The following is a 23,565-nucleotide window of genomic DNA, read 5'->3' on the forward strand; positions in this document are numbered from 1 at the left end:
TCCTTTAAATTTAAGGCTTTACGTGGGGATGGGGAACCAGTGGCCCTTCAGAAATTACTGGGCTCCAATAACTCCCATCATCCACAACCATTGGCCATGCTGGTTGGGGTTGATGGAAGTTGGAGGCCAGCAACAGGCCACAGGTTCTCCATTCCTGCCTTATAGGTAAGCACCAGCACTTGAACTATGCCTGAAAATAGACCAGTAGCCAGTGTGGCTCATTAAGACCTGATGAGATACATTCTGTATAACTAGTTCCAGTGAGCAACCCTAAGTGCTGCAGTTTGTATTAGCTGAAGCTTCTAAAAATCTTTAGAGACAGCCCCCTATAGAATGCAAAAAATCTTCAGAGGCTGTGTACGCACTTACCCATTTGTAGCACACAATTGTATTTTTTCTCAATATAGAATCGTTCGTGCTCGTCCTTAACTTTTGATCTAGATGGATTGTAGATCAAGCCGTCCAGATGGGTGGCCATGGTTATTTGATAGATGTTTGAAAACCCTCCCCTTGCTATCCTTGTATACACCCACCCACAACATCATTGGGTACGTGTGGATACACCCCCTATTCATGGGACCACCTATATCTGTTTTCAAATAGACACACTGTGGAATAATGTGGAATCAATCTGCAATGAGTTTTTATTTTTGAAATTAAACTAGTTTTTCACAGGCAAAAAATATGCAATAGATTGTGTGTGAACGAGGTAGAAAAAACAAGAACTCAGTTTTCACTGATTCTAGAATAAAATGTGTGTATGCAGTCAGAGGGCGAATATTTGAGGTTAGCAGTACATGGATAACAGTATTCAGGCTTTTGCTATTCAAGAAGGTACTATTATTAATTCCATCTCAATTATAGCTTGCAGCACTGCTTCTTTATTCATCACCATGCAAACATTTATTCCCTGTAAAAATATAGCTAACAACTAAATTGATATTAATTTTCTCTCTTCATACAGAATGTCCGACAGTACCAGGTATGTTTTCTTCTCCTTATTTATCCCATATATAAGAAAAAATAGTTTTAAAGCAAGATCTATCAAAGGTGGCAATGCAGAAAACTTAATTAGAGGGATTCACAAAGAGGCTGGCTGTGGTATCTCATTAGAGGAATGGATTCATCATTCTTGAAGGCATAGGTTCAAAGAACACAAATGGGACCTACAACAAAATGTTGCAATATATTCCCGCCTTCTAACAGAAGCGTTCCATTCCATTCACTCATCTAAACTCCCCCTTTTCTGTTTTTCTTTTCCAATTGACACTTAACATTCTGTAGCTACTGAGCATCTTCAATCCTCACTGGTTTTTAGGGGGAGGATGGTGGTCATGTAGGGATTTTAAAATCTTTTATATATATATATATATAATGCAAACCTCAGGCATGTTGATACCACCCTTTTGTTTCTCAGTGGCCCTTTTTTGGCTCCATTTCTGTTGTCACTCACCACCTGAATTCTCTATTAGAGGGTGTGATTTTAGAGTAGGGATGGGCGAGAAATTTGATTCAGTTCGCATTGCAAGTTGAATCTATCAAATTCACACTGTCCGAAACAACATGAGAGGCAAAACACAGCCATCCTTTGAAAGTCACACTTATTCAAATTTTGCCGTACAGTTCGCCAGCCAAACAAAGTTTCCAAAAATGTGTATGTGGGGAAAGTGTGCATTAAAATGAACATATGAGAAAATGCTTGTTCAAAATGATAATACAAGAATGCATTATATGACAAGAAATTGTTTGCAAAAATGTGTACATTAGTCAAAAAATTGTTACAAAAATGTGTTTTATTAGGAGAAATTTGCACTAAAATGCTGGAGAATTTTCATGAGGATTTGTTTTAAAAAAAATCACAAATTTCTGCAGAAATGTAGAGAATTGATTTTAAGATTGGAAAAATGAGAAACGGAGAGAACTTAAATGGTCAGAACTTTGTTAAAAAAATAGATATAGATATCGTAAGACTGCATTTATTACACTGCAAATAAGACAAAAAGTTTTTCCAAGCCATTTAAGAAATCAAAGCTGCAATCTCTCACACACTTGCCAGGAAATAATAACCTCATTAAGATCAATGGGCCTAACTTCTGAGGAGACATAAAAAGGATTGCACAACAAATAGCCTAATTTTCTCTAAGTTATTATTATATAAACTGAAATGGTGCAGGGTCCAAGATGCATTGTTCCTTCCTTCAGCTCCTTCGTTTTTGCTGAATCAGGTTGCTTCTGATGCAATTGGTAGGCATGGCAGGCAAAGTGAGGGTATCTCTTTGGCCTGCGGCTTTGCTGGTTGAGGGCGATCTGCTGATGTCACTTATATTTATGGATGCTACTCTCTCCTGAACCCCAGAAAAAAGGAATCCTAGACATTTAAAGCAAGAGGTGGCAAACCTTTTTCAGCTCAAGGACCACACTGAGGGTAGGCCGCCCCTCCAAGTGCCCGTGCACACAAACACACACACCCAGCAGCACATATGCACACTCAGACTCAGCAGAGTTTAGAGGCAGGGGAGGGATCAGACAAGCAGTCTGCGCATATCCACAGAAGAGTGGAGAGTGGGACTCAGCAACAGACACACAGAATCACTCAACAGCATCTTTTTTTCTTTGCAAGGCCTCTTTTTTACCTTTGCAAAAGACACTTTGTTTAGAAGGCTGGTCCCATTGCTTGAAGATCAGAGACGAAATTGGGAGGAGCGCTCTGTCCTGCTTCCTAAACTTCTCCAAATCTTTCTACCAATAGCGCTGACTTTCTAAAAATGGTGCCAGAGGAAGAAGGGACCCTTTTGTAAAGGTAAAAAGAGGTGCCAAAACTAAAAAATGCAGAGGAGAGAGAGATCCCTGTATCAACCTGCTGGATGGGCGGAGAAGTTGAGACCTCTCCACTCTTACCAGCATGGTGATGTGGCTCAACATCACCGCTTGCTGCCCAACAAGAGAAAAGAATAAAAACCGCAACACAGCTATCACCAAAATCTTGGGGGACTTCAGAGCCCACCAGAAATCATCGGGGGGGGGGGACAGATACGACCTGCAGGTTCACTACATCTCATTTAGAGACTGTGTAATAAAAAATTAGCAGAACAAGCTTTTCTCATGATTTTATTGCTCTGTTTGAAACACATTATTAACATGCTGTCTTTTAATATTTGTAAGGTGATTTAGGCTGCAATCCTATGTACACTTTCCTGGGAGTAAGTCTAATTGAACTCACTACGGCATTGTTATTATTATTATAATTATTATTCAAACTTATAGATTGCTTCACAGCACAAGCCACTGAAGCAGTGTACAAGATAAAACAGAATAAAACTCACAAACACAATCTCTAAAAACAAAATCAGTTCAACAAGCTCTAAAACAATATAATCAATTCCACAAACTCTAAAAACAATAAAACCATCCATATAAATAGCAAAGCAATTTAATCGGGTATAAAATAGACATTCCATAAATGACCGGCTTCAGGGAAAGCCTTCATAAACAAGAATGTCTTCGGTAGATTCCTCAACATCACACTCAGCTGGTGATTCATTCCAGAGAGCTGGAACTGGGATTATATGGATGAAGAATTCTGTCGACCTGGAAAGGTTGTCCTTGCAGCATTTTGAACAGTAGCTAATCCAGTAAAGGTATTGCTCCTCTTGCTTTATGTGGGTGCTTTTTTTTGGTTCTGTAGGAATAATGAGGCTCCTAGCTTTTCAACAATGCCACAACTATTGTAGAAAGGTGTAATATGTGCAAAACACAGCATCTGGATAACGCTGTATTTTTTTCTTTCAGAACCAACCTCATGTCGGTTTCAAAATGAGTACTATGAGGTGAGCTGAATACACACATAAAGAGTACTGTAACAGATGTGATGCTTCACAGTGAGGGTTTGAGGATAACATTTCATTACTGACACCATCCTTTGAAAACAGAAAGTGTCTAATCCTAGGCAATGTTCTTTTTCATTACCATTCAGTGCTGAAAACAGTTGTCTAGATTCCTCTGCCTGTGGCAAATTAATGGAAACAGAGAGTGGCCAAATGCAAAAGGGGGCAGGACTTTGCACCTTTAATAGTTATGCAGAATAGGGAATTTGTCATGCAAACCAGAGCTGATGAAACCTCCCCTTTTACACAACTATAAAAGGTGAAGGAACCTCTTTTTGCACCTGGCAATCTTAACAAAAGGATTCCCTGAAGCTAGAAAGTTTGAGAAACTGCTGCCCTAGATCAGGAGTGGGCAACCTGTGGCTCTCTAGATCAGCCTTTCCCAACCTTTGGGTCCCCAGATGTTGCTGGACTACAGTTCCCATCATTCCTGAGCATTGGCCATGCTGGCTGGGGCTGATGGGAGTTGTAGTCCAGCAACATCTGGGGACCCAAAGGTTGGGAAAGACTGCTCTAGATATTGTTGTCAGCCATCAGCTTATATAGCAGTCAGGGATGATGGGAAATGTAGTCCAGCAACATCTGAGTGGCCACAGATTCTTTGCCTACAGCCCAAACCAGCCTTCCCCACCTGATGCCCTCCAGATGTTTTAGACTATGACACCTATGCTGTCTGGGGCTGACAGGAGTTGTAGATAACAACATCTGGAGAGCAAACAGGTTGGGGGAGGTTGTCTTAGAGCAGGGATGGGGAAGCTGTGGCCCTTCAGCTTTTGCTAGACTACAGCTCTGATTATCCCCAACCAGCTTCCCATGAGTTGGATTGCTCTGTAAGTCATTGAAGGAATCTGTTCTCAATTATTCTTTCAAGGACTTACAGCAGGGGTAACCAGCATGGTGTTATTGGACTACGACTCTCATCATTCCCAACCATTGGCTATGTTGGCTGGGCCTGTTGGGACTTGGAGTTCAACAACATCTGGAGGACCACACGTTACACACCACTGTCTTAAAATGGGGAAATGAATGGGCTTCATTGGCCTGTTGAGGTTTTTTCCCCCTACACATACTATGTCATGCTTCAATTTAAAAAAAAATCACACACACTGGCAAAAAAATGTGTCCTTGCATCTATTGAATTTGGCCCCTCCTCTTTTCTGCCTTTCCATTTGGCCTGCCACCGTATACACTGTGACTTGAAAGGCTGCAGAGTGATTTGTCAAATGGGGATTTCTCCCTCACCTCCACCAGATGCAAATAGCTGCTTCAGAGGAGATATTTTTCCTCAGGACAGCAATAAGGTCTGGCCCACAGAAGCTGGTTCAGGGAATGCCTCATTTTCTGGAAGCAGTAAAATCAACAATGTTCTGAAAAGTAAATGTACAAGGCTTCCAGGTGAGTGTTTATTGTGGAATGGGAGCACCTCATCCATATTTTTGTAGCGTCCACACATCACGGGTATCGAAATGCTATTTACCCTTTCTTGGAATAATCTTTAAGTAAAAAACAAGCCTGTTGCCAGCTACTCATTTGCAAAGTAAGCCCCTGTCCAGAAACACCCTTGAATACTGACTTCCTGGGAAAATAATGTTCTCTTCCCCAACATTAGCATTTTAAAATAACCAAAAAGAAGGTGAGTAGGTCTGAATGTTAAACCAATTAAACTCATCAAAGGCTATTTGAATACAAATATAATTTATTTATGATCCACTGACCACAAATAAAAAGTTACAGAAAGTAAAATACATAAGATAGTTACAAGTCTGGGCAGATCAGAAAGCAGTCATGGTTTGTCTAAAGGAAATTGCAGTATTTAGAAAATTTGCTGCTTGCTTAGTAATTAAAAAAATACAGCCCTCCAATAAAATTATCAGCAAAGACTGTTAATATTGTGCTGGGAAAGACTGTATAATGGGCTATATCCATATATTTAAAGCACGTGGCTTCCCCTGACGAATCCTGGGAACTGTAGTTTGTTAAGGGTGTTGGAACTGTAGGTCTGTGAGCGGTAAACTATATTTCCCAGGATTCTTTGGAGGAAGCTATGTGCTTTAAATGCATGATGCGGATGCAACCAGAGTTTCTCTAGCCCCCTGAGTTTTTGGGGTTTTTTATCATTTAAAAATAACATGCGACTCCACTTCTTCGTTATTACAAGGACAGTATCTGTTATTTACGGGAACTTTTTTATCTCTGCCCTCTAAAAGTTTTAAGGGTAAAGCATTCAGTTTGTTTCACCATTATCTTTTGCTGACTCCCAATTCCTTTGTTATTCCAAATGACGATGGACTTAGACTACCTGGATGAAGGAACTGCTATAAACAGTTGTTTCATTCGGGCTTTCGGCTTCTTATTTGTTGTCTATAAACTTTGAGCCAGCCAAGCACATTGTCAAACAGAGACTAATTGATATTGACTATTAGAGCTGCATGGCATGCCCTGGAGGTCTTGTTGCGTCCCGGAGCTGTGTTTACTGGGCTCCAGTTCTATGAATGGGAAGCCTTATCTGAAGTGACTGTCCATTCCTAAATACTAGAAATTACTCTTTAATGCTTTACCATCATTGAAAGCTACTCCTGTGATGTGAATCACAGTTTCAACAGAATAATGGAATGCACTGAATTAAATATTGTTGAATTGCTGGCTTGGGGCACACAGTTTGGCTTTCAGGGGTCTCAACACTGCTGCCTTTAATTATTTTTATTTTCTAGATTGGAGAAAAGTTTAAGGATCCCAGCAATCCGTGCCTCAAGTACACCTGTACCGCAGACGGCTTTAAAACAGAAGTTGAAGAATGTGCTGGGCAGAGGTGGTGCAACAACGTATGTTGGAAAACAGGCTTGGAGAAGTATAGATGGTGACAAGTGGCTAGAGACCATGCAGAATTTATGAGGAAATTCCTCAGAGGTGAAGGGAAGCTGGATCGTTTTCCCTCTAACCTGTGGTCCTCTGGATGTTTTTGACCTCCATTAGTCACACCCTATCAGCATGGTCAATAGTAAGGGATAATGAGAATTGCAGTCCACAACACCTGAAGGGTTTCACATTGGCTACTCCTATCCTACAGTTATGGGGCAGAGGGAGAAAGAAGGAAGTTGTATTTAGCCTTCCTTCTCACCCAAGGCAACTATGGGGGGAGGAGGGATTTGGGGCTCAGAAAAAGCATGCCAAATGCACCATAGCAGATGCATGGGCAAATAGGTAAAGTGTAAGCCTCCATCTGTGTAAAATGTGCTTAATTCTCCCTCCACAGTGAGGATTCTACATACTATGTTTTGAGATATGATGGTTGTTTAAGGAGGACACAACCAACTGCAAGACTGTGGGGTTAAGATGCTGTTGTCTGTGACCATGTAGGCCAGGAATGTCCATGACCGCTATTACATTTGTATTAAACCCAAGAGGGCTGCATTAATGGGAAAGCATTTTTGTTACAGTTGTAACTCAGTGGGTTTTCTTTAACCCATGTGTGTGGTTAACCCTCTTTCTCTCACTGCACCGCATACCATGTTCTCTGTTCTCTCTGGACAACCAGGGGCCTATCCCAATATGTCTTTCACCCTCCCTCCCTGTTGGTTCTGCATCCCACACAGCTTTCACTCTTCTTCCACCTCTATTACTCCCCCTTTCTGTTTTTTACTCCACAGGTGTCTCGGCACTCCCAACTGTGTTTCTTCTCCTCGCTCTCTTTGTCTCTCCCCTCCCTCTCCTTTCTGCCGCTCTCACATGGATCTCACCTCTGACACTTTACTTCTACTGGCCCATCCCACATTGAGTTCAGTTGCCACGGCATCTCAGGCACAGGTGTGCCATGCAGACTGCGTGTTGGTCTGCAACAGGCTGGAAAACTTGCTTCATCTCCTCTGTGCACCACTGAAGCCAGGGAGAGGATGAGCGCTGGAGACTTCATTTATTTATTTGTTTATTTTATATCCCACACTTCCTCCCAGTAGGAGCCCAGGGCGGCAAACAAAAGCACTAAAAAAAACTTTAAAACATCATAAAAACAGACATTAAAATATATAAAACAAAACATCTTTGGAAACATTGTTTAAAAAACTTTAAAACTATCTTTAAAAAAAAGAAAGAAAAGGTTTAAAAGCAAATTAAAAAGAAATTCCAACATAGATGCAGAATGGGATAAAGTCTCTACTTAAAATGCTTGTTGAAAGAGGAAGGTCTTCAGTACACGCCAAAAAGATAACAGAGATGGCGCCTGTCTAATATCTAAGGAGAGGGAATTCCAAAGGGTAGGTACCGCTATACTAAAGGTCCATTTCCTATGTTGTGCGGAATGGACCTCCTGATAAGATGATGTCTACAGGAGGCCCTCACCTGCAGAGCGCAGTGATTGACTGAATATATAAGAGATAAGACGGTCTTTCAGGTATCTTGGTCCCAAGCTATATAGGGCTTTGTAAACCAAAACTAGAACCTTGAGCTTAGCCCAGTAGCTAATAGGTAGCCAGTGCAATTCTTTCAGCAGCAGGGTGACATGTTGGCGATACTCTGCCCCAGTGAGCAGTCTCACCACAGCATTTTGCACCAGCTGCAGCTTCCAGACCAACTTCAAGGGTAGCCCCACAGAGAGCACATTACAGTAATCCAGCCTGGATGTTACCAGTACATGGACAACAGTGGTCAGGCTATCCTGATCCAAAAACGGCCGCAGCTATCTTACCAGCCAAAGCTGGTAAAAGACACTCCTACCCACTGAGGCCACCTGGGCCTCTAGTAACAAAGATTAATTGAGGAGTACCCCCAGACTACGGACCTGCTCTTTCAGAGGGGATACGACCCCATCCAAAACAGGCAACTGACCAATTATCTGAACTCAGAAACCATCAACCCACAGCATCTCCATCTTACTAGGATTCAGACTCAGTTTACTGGCCCTCATCCAGTCCACCACTGAGTCCAGGCAGCAATCCAGGGCTAGCATAGCCTGTCCCAATTCAGATATTACAGAGAAATAGAGCTGGGTATCGTCAGCCTACTGCTGACACCTTGCCCCAAATCTCCTGATGACTGCTCCCAAGGGCTTCATATACATGTTAAACAGCATGGGGGACAAGATGGTACCCTGTGGCACCCCACAGCACAACTGCCAGGGGGCTGAAAGACAATCACCCAATGCTATTCTCTGAAAACAACCCTAGAAATAGAATCATAGAATAGTAGAGTTGGAAGGGGCCTATAAGTCCTTCAAGTCCAACCCCCTGCTCAATGCAGAAATCCAAATCAAAGCATTCCCAACAGATGGCTGTCCAGCTGCCTCTTGAATGCCTCCAGTGTTGGAGAGCCCACTACCTCTCTAGTAACTGGTTCCATTGTTGTATGGCTCTAACAGGACGTTTTTCCTGATGTCCAGTCGAAATCTGGCTTCCTGCAACTTGAGCCCATTATTGCATGTCCTGCACTCTGGGACAATCGAGAAGAGATCTCAGCCCTCCTCTGTGTGACAACCTTTCATGTCCTTGAAGAGTGCTATCATATCCCCCCTCAGTCTTCTCTTCTCCAAGCTAAACATGCCCAGTTCTTTCAGTCTCTCCTCATAGGGCTTTGTTTCCAGTCCCCTGATCATCCTTGTTGCCCTCCTTTGAACCTGTTCCAGTTTGTCTGCATCCTTCTTGAAGTGCGGAGACCAGAACCGGATGCAGTACTCAAGATGAGGCCTAACCAGCACTGAATAGAGGGAAACTTGGATAGGATCAGAACTACTGTAAAACAATGCCTCCAATACCCATCTCACCAAGTCGGCCCAGAAGGATATTTCTGTAAATCCTGTCAATGGTATTAAAAGCTGCCAAGAGATCAAGTAAGAATAACTTCTCCTGTCCTTCTCCCGATAAACGTCATCCATCAGGGCGACCAAGGCCAATTAAGTCCCATAAGCAGACCTAAACCCAGACTGGAATGGGTCAAGATAAACTGTTTCATCCAAGAGTACTTGCAATTGCTGCGTGACAACCCTCTCAATCACCTTCCCTAAAAAGGGGGTATTTGTGACAGATCGGTAGTTGTCGCAAACCAATGGGTCCAGGGTGGGCTTTTTCAGGAGTGGTTGGATCATGGCCTCTTTCAGGGCAGCTGGAAACACTTCCTCCCTCAATGATGCCTTGACCCCACCCCGGATCCACTCGGTCAAACCCATCGGCAAGCTTTAATAAGCTAAGAAGGGCAAGGGTTGAGAGGACACGTTGCTGGCCACATCTTCACAAGCACCTTGTCCACATCATCAGGCCACATCAAGTGAAGCCATTCCCGAGAAGTTGCAGCAGACATTGCAGTGGAAACTTCACTGGGGCTATCATTCTGGGCTCCTCCAATACCACAGCTGAGATGGCCTCCACCACCTCACCACAGTAGATGTGGATGGGGCATCAAGATTGCTATCGAAACGAGCAATTTTACCCTCAAAGTGCTTTCAAACAATTCACAGTGGGCCTCTGAAGGGTCTAAAAATCCATTTCCTGGAATTTATGTCAATAGACCCCTGACAATATGGAAAACCTCCATGGGATGCCTACTTCATGAAAACCACAAGATGGTGGCAGAGAAGTGGGCCTTCTTCGCTGCCCTCAGCGCCACACAGTGGGCATGGTTATGATGTTTTACATGTGCCCAATCAACCTCACAGTACATCTTTTGCCATTTGCTTTCTAGCCATCATCCAGCCTGTTTCATTGCCTTTAGCAAACTGGGCTCCACAATGCCGGAGAGGGCACTCAGGGGCAACAGTGTCAAGAGCCCAACTCGCCTTGCTGTTCCACAGCATGACAAGGGCTTCAACAGGGTCGCCTGCTCTATCTACAGGAAACTCCCCAAGGGCATTCAGGAATCCTGTGGATTCCATTAGTCTCTGTGGGCGGACCATCTTAATCTGTCCACCACCCCTTCAGGGGAGGATCGGAGCCATAAGTCTAAACTTTACCAGGAAGTGGTCTGACCATGACAATGAGGTGACATCCACCCCCTATCTCCAGACCACCCCTTCCTCCATTTGCAGCAAAAACCAAGTCGAGGTTGTGCCCTGCCCTATGCGTCGGGCCAGTGACAACTTGAGACAGCCCCATGGCCATCATGGAGGCCATGAAGTCTCAAGCCGGAACACTAGAGGCAGCCTCAGCATGGACATCGAAATCACCCAGGACTATTGTTCTGGTCTCCTCCAATACCACAGCTGAGATGGCCTCCACCACCTCAGTCAGAGAAGCTGCTGGGCAGCAGGGTGGATGTACACCAGTAGCAACCCTAGCTTACTGTCTCCTTGGCCCAACACCAGGTGCAGGCCCCCACAGCCAGCTTCAAGACAGAGTGGTTTGCTGGTGACAAAGATGGAAGTTCTGTAGACCACAGCAACTCCTCCTCCCCCCATCCCTGCAGCTTGTGCTGGTGTTGCTCTGAGTATCTAAGTGGGCAAAGCTCGTTCAGATCAGCTCCTCCCAGCTCACCCACCCAGGTCTCGATAATGCACACCAAATCGGCTGGATGAGTGCGGTCTTACTGTGCACTGATCTGGCATTCAGCACCACCACACAGAAGCCAATGGGTACAGCAGATGAGCAATGAGTAACCCATACATGAGAGGAGTGGGAGTGGGGAAGAAGGCGTAGATAGCCTTGCCCTCGTCTTCTATGGTAGTTCACCACCTCCCCATGGCTATACCTCCCTCTATCCATGATGACTGAAATTGGGGTGGCATCATCCATGTTCTTCCTTACTAAGACTCCTCCTAAACACCTGATATGAACCCAACAAGAGCCCACCAACAAAACCTACCTGAACCAGTTATCCCAGTAGGTCTCAGAGAGAATTGGGAACAGTCAGACCCACTCAATATCTTTCAAACAGGGCACATCTACTCCCCCTCGTCTAATACCCACGAAGGGCTAGCCTTCTGCCAGTTACAGACTCTCATTCTGAAGGCATATGGCAGCTTTCTCCTATTGTTCAATTCACTGCACAGGCTCTTGACCTGCACAGGAACTACACATGTGCCATAAGCCCTCCCACTACCAATCTGCTCTGGATTGGTTTAAAAAAAATAGCAGGGGGTAGCACCTACACCCTTGGGACTCCCCAAGGGGCAAACCCCTTTAGTGTCTCCCCCTTCTGTGGTGACCTTGCCAGTGGCAGACCTGCTGCCCAAGGGCAACCAAACGTTTATCCCCCCTGACCCAACCAGGAGCTGATGCAAGAGGCTGCAAGATTAACTGCAGCCTCTCTCTGGAGTCAGGGTCAGGCAGGGGGTCCAGTCTTGCAGCACTTAGCAGGGACTTCAGCTGTCTCAAGAGACAGCAACGCAGAGGAGCGTTGACCCAAATGCGCAAGTGCTCACTCTGAGGGCTGGTCTTCTCCAGTCCCTCAGTGCTGCAGCTGTTCCCAAGGACCCAAAGGGCAGCCTTTGATGCAGGCATTCTTCCATCTCGATCTCCTACATGTGATGAGTTTGGGTCTTAGATATGCCATTAAATGCTAGGGAGAGGGCTGCAAACATATTTTCTGTTTTCCTGGGAGTGGGCTGTGATCAACATGCAGGCAATCCAGGCAAAATGTATAGTGTGTGCAATCAGCCTGATAAATGTATATATAGTCTAACTGCACGTTTGTTCTTTTTAAAAACAGGGTACAAGAATATATCATGAGAACAAATGCTGCTATGATTGTATGTATACGTTTCTCACTATACATTGAGAATGATAATATATAATTGCTAGCATATAGATAGCAGTGGTAATATATTATCTTACTTACATGTTTAAGTTTCTATTTATTGTTAACTTGGGTAACCAGGAGACTAGACCCTACTAACTAGTACTTTTTTTGTGAAGGACCTCTCTGGTATGGAATCCAGACACCTCTTTTTTTTTTTTTTTGCGTCCTATGGTGACCATTTTGCGCTGACATTCATAGCACTTTTATCAAACACTGCTACTAACTAGAGAAAATTTCCACATCATGAAATTAAAGAAGAATAAGGACTCAAAGATGCCAAGGAAACAGTCAATTGCTGTAAAAAAAAAAAATTTATACCATGCGGCCAATCAGACTATGTGATATAATGAAGGCAAATCAGAAGCACAGCAATGCTTCTAAGTCCTCACTTTCAATGGGTTAACATTTTTCCCATCACCGATAAAGGAGTTACTTCGCAGGGATCAATCAGTTTTTGGGGTTTTAACAAATCAATTGAAAGAGGCAGGGCCAGCTCCAAAGGGCAGCCAGGTGGGCCCCTGGCCGAGGGCCCCTAAGGGTCCCCTCCACTCCCCTTCTGCAATTCATGGCAGGATCGCTGCCATGGATCGCACGGCGAAAGCTCCGGAGCCCCTGCCATTTCCTTGCTTCAACCTACCTCTCTTGGCTGTTGTGTGGTTGTGCACGCAGCGCTGCCATTACCCAAGATGGTGGCTGAGTTTCCATAAGGGGCTGAAGCCTCTGCCTCCATCTTGGCTGATGGCACACATGTGTGCTACGCACACGCATCCCTGCCGTAAGCCGAGATGGCGGCAGAGGATTCAACCCCTTAAGGAAACCTCAGCCGCCATCTTGGTTAAGGGCAGTGCTGTGCACGAAACCGCACAACAGCCAAGAAAGGTAGGTTGAAGCAAGGGAATGGCGGGGGCTCTGAAGCTATCACCATGCAATCCACAGGAGCAATCCTGCAGCAAATCACTGAAGGGGAGCACCGGGGCCTGGGGCAGGCTCTGGAAAGAGGCTATTGCTTTTAAAGTGGCATTTAAACATATGTGGCCAGAAACCTGCCTGCGTGATCCTAGTCTGAAGGGGCAAATTTTGCTCTCTTTCCATGACAACCCGGGTAATTCTGTTGTGCATCCTGCCTGAGTTTTGTTTAGCTGTGAAACGTGGCTTCTCTGTTTCTATCCAGCTTGTGAAACTTCATGTTCACCAAGATCCTCTTTATTATGGTTCTGTTGGCTTATTTAAATAATCATTATTAATGCCTGGCTCTTAAGCAAAATCTGTAATATATGTTTTGTAGCATTTTGTAAAGTACATTTTATCCAAAATATTTATTCTGGCATGCATTCTATCTGAATAACTGATTTCTGTCTGCATGGATTTTTTAAGCTGCTGCCCTGTTTGCTTTAGTTTAGTTTTGTTTTCTGAAGTTCATCTCTAAAATCAATCTTTTATATAAAATATATACAACATATCAAATACAAAGAAATTGCTCCAACTTGAGCCTTATACAGTAGGGCCCCGCTTTATGGCGCTTCGCTTTACAGCACTTCACTAATGTGGCGGTCTCAATTAGACACAATTAGACTAAAGCCCCACTCATACGGTGCTTGTTCCGCTTTTACGGCAGTTTTGGGGCATCATGCGCCATTCTATTCAATGAGTTCCACTTTTCAGCGGTTTTCGCTTTTTGGCGGAGGTCCGGAATGTAACCTGCCGTATGAGTGGGGCCCTACTGTAGTCGTTTTTTTTTCAGGTGCAAGTTTAAAAACCTTCCTGGGCATTTTCTAGAAGCAGAAAAGCAGGATAGAAATCTCTTTACAAATAAATAAAAGTGTAATCTAGCAGCTGTTCAAAACCCTCATTCTTTATTGATGCTTTTTCACATTGTTAAGTGCTTCAGAGTCTTGTCTGCTGTTCCTCTTAGGTGTGAATCAATGCAGACCAATTCCTGTGAAGGTGGGAGTTAGTGCAAATGGTTGTAAAAGTCACATCTTGATGCCAGTATGCAGTGGTGAATGCAAAAAAGTAATATCGTAAGTTGTAATGCTTATTCATATACATATAGTATGAGGTCCATATGTCATATTGAACAGGGGAGGTGAAGGTAGATTGTGGAGAACAATTTGGCTTGATAGTAACACAGAGTTCAAGGACATAGTGATTTTCCAGTCATTGTGGTTGCACATAGTTCTTGTGATTCAGCATGAGAAATGCACTTAGATGAAAAGGCATCTGGATCTTTATGCTCACATGGGGCCCACTTAACTATGTAACTGCCTCCATTGATATAGAGGATATCCCCATTCAGGATCACAGTTGCATGCAGTACATTCAGCTAGAGCTGGATTGCAGCCAGTCTTTTAAATCTCCATAGCTGTAATTTTAAGGAATACACACACAGAGAGCTTGCTGGAAAGTAGAAAATATTTGCAAAAGCATAAAATGCCCACTTTCTGGGTTTGATCTTTCTACACTAGATTCTGTTTAAAACAATATTTGTATTTTAAGTCCACCATTTTTTCCTTTCCTGTTTTATTTCCATTTCAGGTATAGTGGTGTTGACCGTCAAATGATGAACAAATGTTTTTGCTGCAAGGCAAAGGAACATGTATACAAAAATATCCCCATATTCTGTCCCACAGGAAAACTAATCATGTATAAATACAAGCACACTGTTGCCTGCAGCTGCCAAGCTTGTAAAGGTCACTAATGTAATCATATTTTAAATGGCTTTTTGCTCCTCTTCTTCTCAAACATGTTAAAAATGTGATTTTGAGATTTGCTGATGTTATTTGCTACCAATTTAAATAATCATTATTAATGCCTGGATCTTAAGCAAAATCTATAATATATGTTTTGTAGCATCTTCACAAATCAAAACAGCAAAATAAATACTATTTTGAAATGGCTGTTCTCAGTTCTGTGTTGTCTGGTCACTAGACTATTACTTGCAGCACTAAACATATGTACCACACAATATCCATCCTTGTGGCCTATGCTGTGTGACTAGAATAAATCGCATCAGCTATCTGATATGGCTGGATGCAAACTTGATTCTGAAAATACATTCCCAAACTACTCATGCAAGTCCTGTTCAAAACAACTCATGATTGGAGGAGATGGTGAGGAACACCATATCCTGGCCATGCCTTATTATAGCTGAAGCTCACTGGGTGACCTTGGGCCAGTCACTGCCTCACAGCCTCCGAGGAAGGCAATGGTAAAACCACCTCTGAATACTGCTTACCATGAAAACCTTATTCATAGGGTCACCATAAGTCAGAATCGACTTGAAGGCAGTCCATTCAGATGTGAGTAAAAGAAGGGGCCTCCTACATTAGCACAAGCAGACCTCAAAATGAAGTTATGTATAAAATTGTCTTCAGAAAGTTCAGAAGTAGATCATTTTTTAATAGCAAGCATACCTTATCCCTAACCCGTTTGCCACGGACCAGCAGTCATTTGTTTGTATTCAATTTGCAAGCAGTTGATTTCCCTCAGATGAGTCCCAAACCAGAGCAATCAACAAAGGAATTAAGATCCTCAGACAAAAATGTAGTCTGTAATCTTATGACTCTGTGTCTGCTAGATTGCTGCTTGCTGTAAAACAATTTACTTTGAAGTTCTATTAGAATGCTTGACTAAATGTGCACATGGCATGCAATGGATCCCCATGGATCAGAGCAACACTGCAAATCTCTACAGCATGGCTTCACATTCCTGGCAGCTGCAAGGTAGCCACAAAGACTTCAACTCAACTCAACTTTATTGCAGAGCCGTAGGCCATCGCAAATACAGCACAGCCCACATTAAAATGGTTAAAACCAATACTAAAAGGCCATTTAACAAAATTATCACAGGGCATTTTGGCCATAACCCATTAATACAATCATTAGTAAAATTGTTATAAAATGAGCAAACAGCTCAATGAAGCGTACAAAATTTAGCAAACCAAGGGCTTATACCATCACTGGGTAAAACAAAATTGGAATCGACATACTAACTTGACGTGAACTGTGCACGTAATTTCTGAGCTACTAAAGCATATAAAGACACTCTATGGGTAACATCAGCATTTACATCAGCCATCAAATAGCAATTTTTTCACGATCAGAAGTCAGATCTCGACTTGCCAGCAGTCCCATCAGATATTTAGCCCGTGGGTTTGAATAAATAGGGCAGAGCAGCAAGTAATGGGGAAGGTCCTTGACCTCCCGTCCACCGCATACACAGAATCTCTGAGCCCATGGAGTCCCAGTAAAATGCCTCTCTCTTATTGCATTTGGCATTGAATAAAAGCGAAGAGCTGTAAATGCCTGTCTAAGTATTACAGGGATGGAAAGAGTCAAGTATACAGCTCTAGCATGATCAAATTTAAAAGTCCAATACCGACAGGAAACTCTGGAGTTAATCAAAGACAAACCATCTAGATAATCACTATACCGATAGATGGTGTCGCGTAAGTTTGCTTTATTAAGAGAGGAGTCTTGGGGTAGTATATGATATATTTGGAGTAAATTATCAGCTCTTAAACTCCATAATTTAACACCTAGAGCTTGGTCAAAACAGAGATTAAGTAGTACTTTAGCCGGGGTTTCTTTTAGCGATCTCCGAAAATTAAGAAGAATGTTATGAATGCGAGCTCTCAGCATGGGGAATCCCATTTCTGCTCGGAGCATCGCTGCAGGGGTACCAGGGGGTAGTGCCAAAAGCCTTCTCAAAACATTATTTTGGATAGACTCTAGGCTTAAGATAGAAGATTCATCCCAACCCCATACTGCTGCACCATACAGAATCTGGGAAATAACCTTACTCTGGAAGATTTTTAAAGCGGGTTCAATTAGATTACCACCCGTTGTGCGGTAAAATTTTAAAATAGCCCCTGATGTTTTAGCCGCAAGCACTTTAGTCATTTCAATATGTTTTTTCCAGGAAAGTGTGTCTGTAAAGTATATTCCCAAATATTTAAAGACTCGGCATTGTTCTAGGTGGTGATCAGCTATTGACCATTTGAGCTTGACGTGTCTTTTGCCAAATACCATTACTTTTGTCTTCTCGTAGTTAACCTGCAACTTTTCCTTGGAGCAATAATCCTGGAGTTTCCACAGAATTCTCCGCAGGCCAATAGGGACAATAGACAAAAGGATCATATCATCAGCATATAGCAACACCGAAACTTTTCTACTCCCTATAGAGGGGGGGGGAAATTCAGAACCCGATAGTTCGGAGACAATATTATTCAAGTAGATATTAAAAAGCAAAGGGGCCAAAAAGCAGCCTTGCTTTACCCCTTTATCTACCACTATGGGGTCTGATAATGCACCTAAGGTACCCACCCTCACACGTGTCGATGTATTGGTGTACAGTGTCTTTAACAGAAATAAAAGGCGGCTATCGATATTAAGATTGGCCATTTTGGTCCACAAAAGATTCCGATCTATTGAATCAGAAGCAGCTGCCAAATCCACGAATGCAACATATAAATGTTTTGTCGGCCCAAGAATACTTTGTTTGGCCAAGTAATAAAGAGTCAGACAGTGATCAAGAGGACAAAGACTCTTTCGAAATCCCGCTTGCTCTGGGAAAATGAATTGGTTTTCAGTTTCCCAGTCTTCCAGCTTATTAAGAAGGTACTTACTATATAGCTTCACCACTACATTTAATAAGCTAATTGGGCAGTAATTACTGGGATCCTGCCTATCACCTTTTTCGTAAATCGGTACAAGTATACTTTGTCGCCAGCCGTCGGGGACAATGCCTGAGTCGTTAATCTGCGTAAAAAGCTTGGCAAGAATAGGAGCCCACCAGTCCGGAAACTGCTTAAAAATTTCGGGGGGTAAAAAATCCTCACCGGGGGCTTTACCGACTCTAAGAGAGTCAATAAGTAATCTGACTTGGGTTGGTGTGACCGGTGGCCAAGGTGGTAAAAACTATTCAGCGGTGCCAACAAGGGCTTTAGAGGGGGTAGAATATGATGTATAAAGTCTGCTAAAATGTGAATGCCAGGCTGATGCAGATATCTGTCCTAAAATTATAGGCCTAGATGTACCCATACCTGTCGCCACAAGGTCCCAGAACTGTTGTTCCTTTTTTTCTGTCACTGTCATAGCTAATTGTCGCCAGCGGGTTTCCGCAAAAGCAACTTTTTTTTGTTTCAGGAGATGTTCATATGAGGATCTCAAAGCCGCCAAAAGGTCAGGGGAGAAATTCCTCGGACCCCTACCTATCTGTCGAAGGTAGGACGCCAACCTTCTCTTGGCGGTCTTACATTCCTGGTCAAACCAGACATTGCCATTATGTCTATTACCCATAGGGTGATCTTTCCGGGTCAATTTAGGTTTTAAATAGGCCAAAATCATCTGGTATGCTATCAGAGGGTCCACCTCAGAATTCAGGACTCCCAATCGAAGGGATTGGAGGAAGTTATCCTCAACAAGTTTTGCAATAGATAGACACAAATTATTAGACCAGTGGGCTCTCCGTTCCGCGACCACTAAACCATCAGAAAGTGGCAAGGAATGCGAAAAAGTTGAGAAAGTTGGACTTAGATGTAACCGAAGGGGGAAATGATTGCTTTCCATTCTATGATCAACAACAAATCCAAGGATGTCTGATAGTAGTGTATGGGAAACCAGCATATAATCAATTGTGCTGGCACCCCGGATATTTAAATAAGTGAAAGCACCCTTGGAAAAGTCGACATCTGAGCCGTTCAGTATTTCAAGGTGATGTGCCAACGCAAGTTCTACCAAACGCTTACCCTGGCCATTCGATTTTTTATCTTGTAGGATCTTACAAAATGTGCCGGTCTGACAGGGTGGACCCCAGTTGGTAGATGTTACACCACCAGACCATAAATCACCCAATCTGGCGTTAAAATCCCCACAAAGGAGGAGACGGTCATTAGCAAATTGAAGGTCTACCTGCATAAGACTTTCAGCTAGCCGGTCCCAAACACTATTGTGACCCAGGGACCTTGTTTGCGAAGGAAGTAGATGTTTATACAAATAAGAGATCCTACAGGCTTGCCCTTAATCCTGAGGATCTGGACGTATTGCGGGAGTGTAGTGGGCAGATGATAAACCTCAGCTGACAGATCAGCCGAGATAAAGGTAGTGAGCCCTCCACTACCACGACCTTTTAATGATTGTTTTACCGCTGGGGTGGAGAAAGCACGGTAACCATGCAAATACATTTTAGCTGGATTTACAACCCAAGTTTCCTGGAGACAAATGATCTTAAACTTGTAAAGATAGTCAACAAAATCCTCATCATATAACTTACTCTCCCAGCCCATGATGTTCCAGGATAGAGCTGGCAATTGTCAGTCTATACACTTTAAATCGAAGTCCATAGAGGTACTGATACAGCCCTTAAGAATGGGAGGTGATGTTAGGGCCTGCAGGCTTTCCCCCTTTACTTCCTGCACTGACTTTGGGACTTAGCTAGAGCAAAAAGTGGTTCCAGAGGGAGCTGGGATGGAGGGCTTTGTAAACCTCTATTCCCAGGAGGGTTATCGGGAAGCCTCAGGTTCCAAAAACCTCATCCTAGTCCAAAGGTCAGGCGATGTTGGTTTCGCATGTCTGGCTAAATTATAAGCATCCAAAAGATCGGAAGAGGAATTCTCATCTGTGCTAATGGGGGAGTCTTTCACCCCCCTTCTTTGCACACTAATAACTGGTATTAATCCGCCCACATACTGATTCCCAGCACTATTAGACAAGGGAGGTGGAAGATCCAAGCCATTTATCACCCTTCCCTGAAAACTTGGCTCCTTTATAAGTAGCCTTGGATTTGGCATAGAATCCATCGAGGCGGGAACAGGGGGAGATTTCTCTTGTACTAGCAGTCTTTCCAGATGAAGTTTTAAGTTCTCCAGTCTACTCAGGATTTCAATTTGTCCCACCGATGAGAGGGCTGAGTAAGCATCTATTAGCGATAATTCTTCAAAGGTAAAAGGAACTCTAGACTCTCCACTCAAGTAGGCAGGATCCTGACATCCAGCGTCTGTGGTCCTCAGATGTTCCGGGCACAAGGTCTCAGTTGTAGCATCCTTAAGCGCAGCATAGTTCTGCATTGGCTTGAGCTGCTGTTGGCACGGCCTAACAGCCAAAGTCCCCAGCTGATTTGGGCGTGAAGCCTCAGTTGTAAAGTCAATAAGCTTGGCATGGTTTGGCTTGGCTAGTTGTTGATGCGGCCTACCACAAGAGAATAGGGCTCCGGGAAGCGCCCTATTCTCAAAATATCTAGAAATATTTATACCATAGAGGGCTAGGTTGTACCTGGTGGAAAGAATGCAGTTTGCCGCGAAGCAGGAGACAAATAGGACGATGGCCCGTGCCTTTATACCATTATAGAACAGCTATTCAACCTGTTGGATATCAGTTACCAAAATGTGAGAGGGAGAAAATGGCGTCCTGGTAAGACGCAGTTACGGGAGCTCTCTACCCTATATTTTCTTTTCAAGGGCCTTAATCTACTGCTTACCGTTTATTGTTTTATTATTGTTTATTACACCTTATTGTTTGGCAGGCAGCTGCTACTTCGCTCTCAAATTGCTATTTTATGGCTTATCACTGGCTTCCTTGAAGAAAGCACAAAAAACATTTTTCTCCTGCTCATTACCCGCTCATTACCAACTTACTGAGTAAGTAATCTTTGTGACTTATAGCCAGGGAGTAACCCTTTACTATCGAAGAATGTTATAGCAAAGATTTTAGACCATTCGTCATGTTGAAAGCTTGAAAGTATTTTGCTATGCCAGAATCAGAGCTTCAAATTCTCACTGGGTTACTACCATCGCTTTTGCTTCAATGGTGTTAACAAGAAGTGCGAGAAAAGCCCTGGGCGTTTCCCCCTTGTTTGAGAGTATGGCACAGCCGAGAAGAATGAGGGGGAAAAAAAGAAATCTACAGCTGACAACTTCGTCAGCTATACTCATTCCTGAATCCAAGGATAAGGAACTCGAGGGCCAGACAAAAATAACGCAATTTTTTACTTCACTTATAAATGAAAGGCCCCTTGAGAACTCCCCCCCAAGATACCCAATTACCTCATGACTGGTCCTTTTCCTTTAAAGATAATCTTCAGACAATTGCAGAGGACTACTCGGCCCTAAGTTTGGCAGCTGAAATAGCTTTAGCAGAACCTCCTTATAAGGAAGCCCCTTCTTCTCCTCTGGATACTGGAACCTTCTTTCTAGACCCTACTACAATTCTATCCCATAAACCAGTTTTAATGAAGGATACAAAGGACCCAAAGGATGCTACAGATAATATATTACTATTGGAGAAGCATCTATCAACTTCCCCCACTTCAGATTTGGCCAAAATTCTATGTGAGATAGAAGATTATAAGACGACGGATGTGCCAATTACAGACAATTTACAAAATAAGGAATTGGATATGGCTAATGATGATATGGCTACCCCGCATCCAAATTGTCACCAACGGATTCAGGAAATCGATGGGGTTAGCCCAGCTGTTATGGGGTGGCTGCTTATGCTTGCTATGGACTTTGATCACATGAAATCCTGTCTGACAGAGTACAACTATTTATTATCGATCTTAGTTAATATGCATATTAGTGATACATCTTCTATTAAAATTAAGGTGGATCCTATTTCTCATAGCCTCCCTCAAACTGTTGCCCATAAGAAGTTTCAAACCCCTGTCAAGGAGAAGGGGATAAGATCCCGGAGGCACGGGAAGGCCAAGACTAATCGCATGATATCAACAAAACGTAAAATGGAAAAAAAGCCGAAGAATGTGAAAAATTACAAGTTACCTCATAGGAGGAAAATGAATTTTAGGAAGTTATTTACATTGTTGGAGAAGCGCTCAGTGCAGAAAGAAGCACAAGACCTGAATCCACCCCCCAAGAGCATAGAGACACTAACTCTGACTGGGGGTGGGTTGTTGAACATACCTTCTGAGAGATCCCAGATGGGAAAAAATCTAGTCATTAAGGACATTGCCAATATGGTTCTCACACCTATAGCTATCTCTCCTCCTCCCTCTTTTCCACCTCTTTGTACGCAGGCCTCTTACCTGCCCTTGCAGGACCCTTGGCAGGACACAGTCATGAAAGAATCTTCAATTCGGCGATCAGGACAAAGACTTCAAATACAGTCCTAATCCCTTGGAGGGAATATTTCAAGTATTATGACCAAGAAAGGTATAGATCACAATAGGGACATTATTTCTGGCAGCATTGTTACGGCAAATGTAGTATGCATTCTGGCCATAAAATAAACTTTAAAAGTTTTGAGAATTGATCATTTTTATAGCATTTTCAACATTTCAACACACTATTAAATCCTTATCATATTAATCCTCACAACCAGCCTGTGAGATAGGTAGGTCAGTATTATTTTCATTTTACAGATGAGTAACTGCTGGTAGGCCAGTTTTGCTTCCTTCATGAATTTATGGCTGAGAGATGTTAACCTAACTCTCTCAGCTGAAAGACCACCTCCGCCACATTGCTAAGAAATGCCCACCTTAGTAAGCAATAGACACAGGACTGCAGTTATCCATCATTTAGGACTTCATATATATCTATTCGCCTTAGTATAAAGGCCACTGAAAATGGTGACCCAGCAGCTGCCATGTTTGGATTACATTTCCTATGTGGTTTGACAGTAAGATTGTCAAAAAAAAACACTCCACACAGACACATGAGCACCACACATTCCTTGGCTGTCATGCAGAGATACTGTCATGAAAAGAGACTTTCAACAGTTGCCATCACAATATGGAAGCAGTTTGTGGAAACCTCCATATAGGAGCCCAGAATGTCTGAACTGGCCCTTTGTCTGCCATTCTGAAATCACAGCAAACCTTTATCACATGGCCTTAACTGTCACTTTACCAGCATTTTCATTGCCATCTGATTTTCCTGTACCTTATCCTCAGTCATCAAGATCTGGCCTGTCCTTTCACTTTGGCCTGCCCATCTAATGTAGAAGATAAG

At 43.1% G+C, this 23,565-nt stretch overlaps 1 protein-coding gene across 1 annotated transcript in view; it reads left to right on the forward strand.

Moving 5' to 3' along the window:
• The window catches only part of MUC19 (mucin 19, oligomeric), a 58,515-nt gene extending 43,022 nt beyond the window's left edge, over positions 1-15,493 (forward strand). Inside the window, exons 30-35 of the mRNA XM_061582765.1 lie at positions 965-982; positions 3,790-3,827; positions 6,596-6,706; positions 12,513-12,552; positions 14,515-14,623; positions 15,138-15,493. Coding sequence (XP_061438749.1) covers positions 965-982; positions 3,790-3,827; positions 6,596-6,706; positions 12,513-12,552; positions 14,515-14,623; positions 15,138-15,300 — 479 coding nt within the window. The 3' untranslated portion in view covers positions 15,301-15,493. The remainder of the gene's footprint in view (positions 1-964; positions 983-3,789; positions 3,828-6,595; positions 6,707-12,512; positions 12,553-14,514; positions 14,624-15,137) is intronic.
• Positions 15,494-23,565: the final 8,072 nt, after the last annotated feature.

Source organism: Rhineura floridana, chromosome 8 (genome assembly GCF_030035675.1).
Source record: "Rhineura floridana isolate rRhiFlo1 chromosome 8, rRhiFlo1.hap2, whole genome shotgun sequence".
NCBI lineage: Eukaryota > Metazoa > Chordata > Lepidosauria > Squamata > Rhineuridae > Rhineura > Rhineura floridana.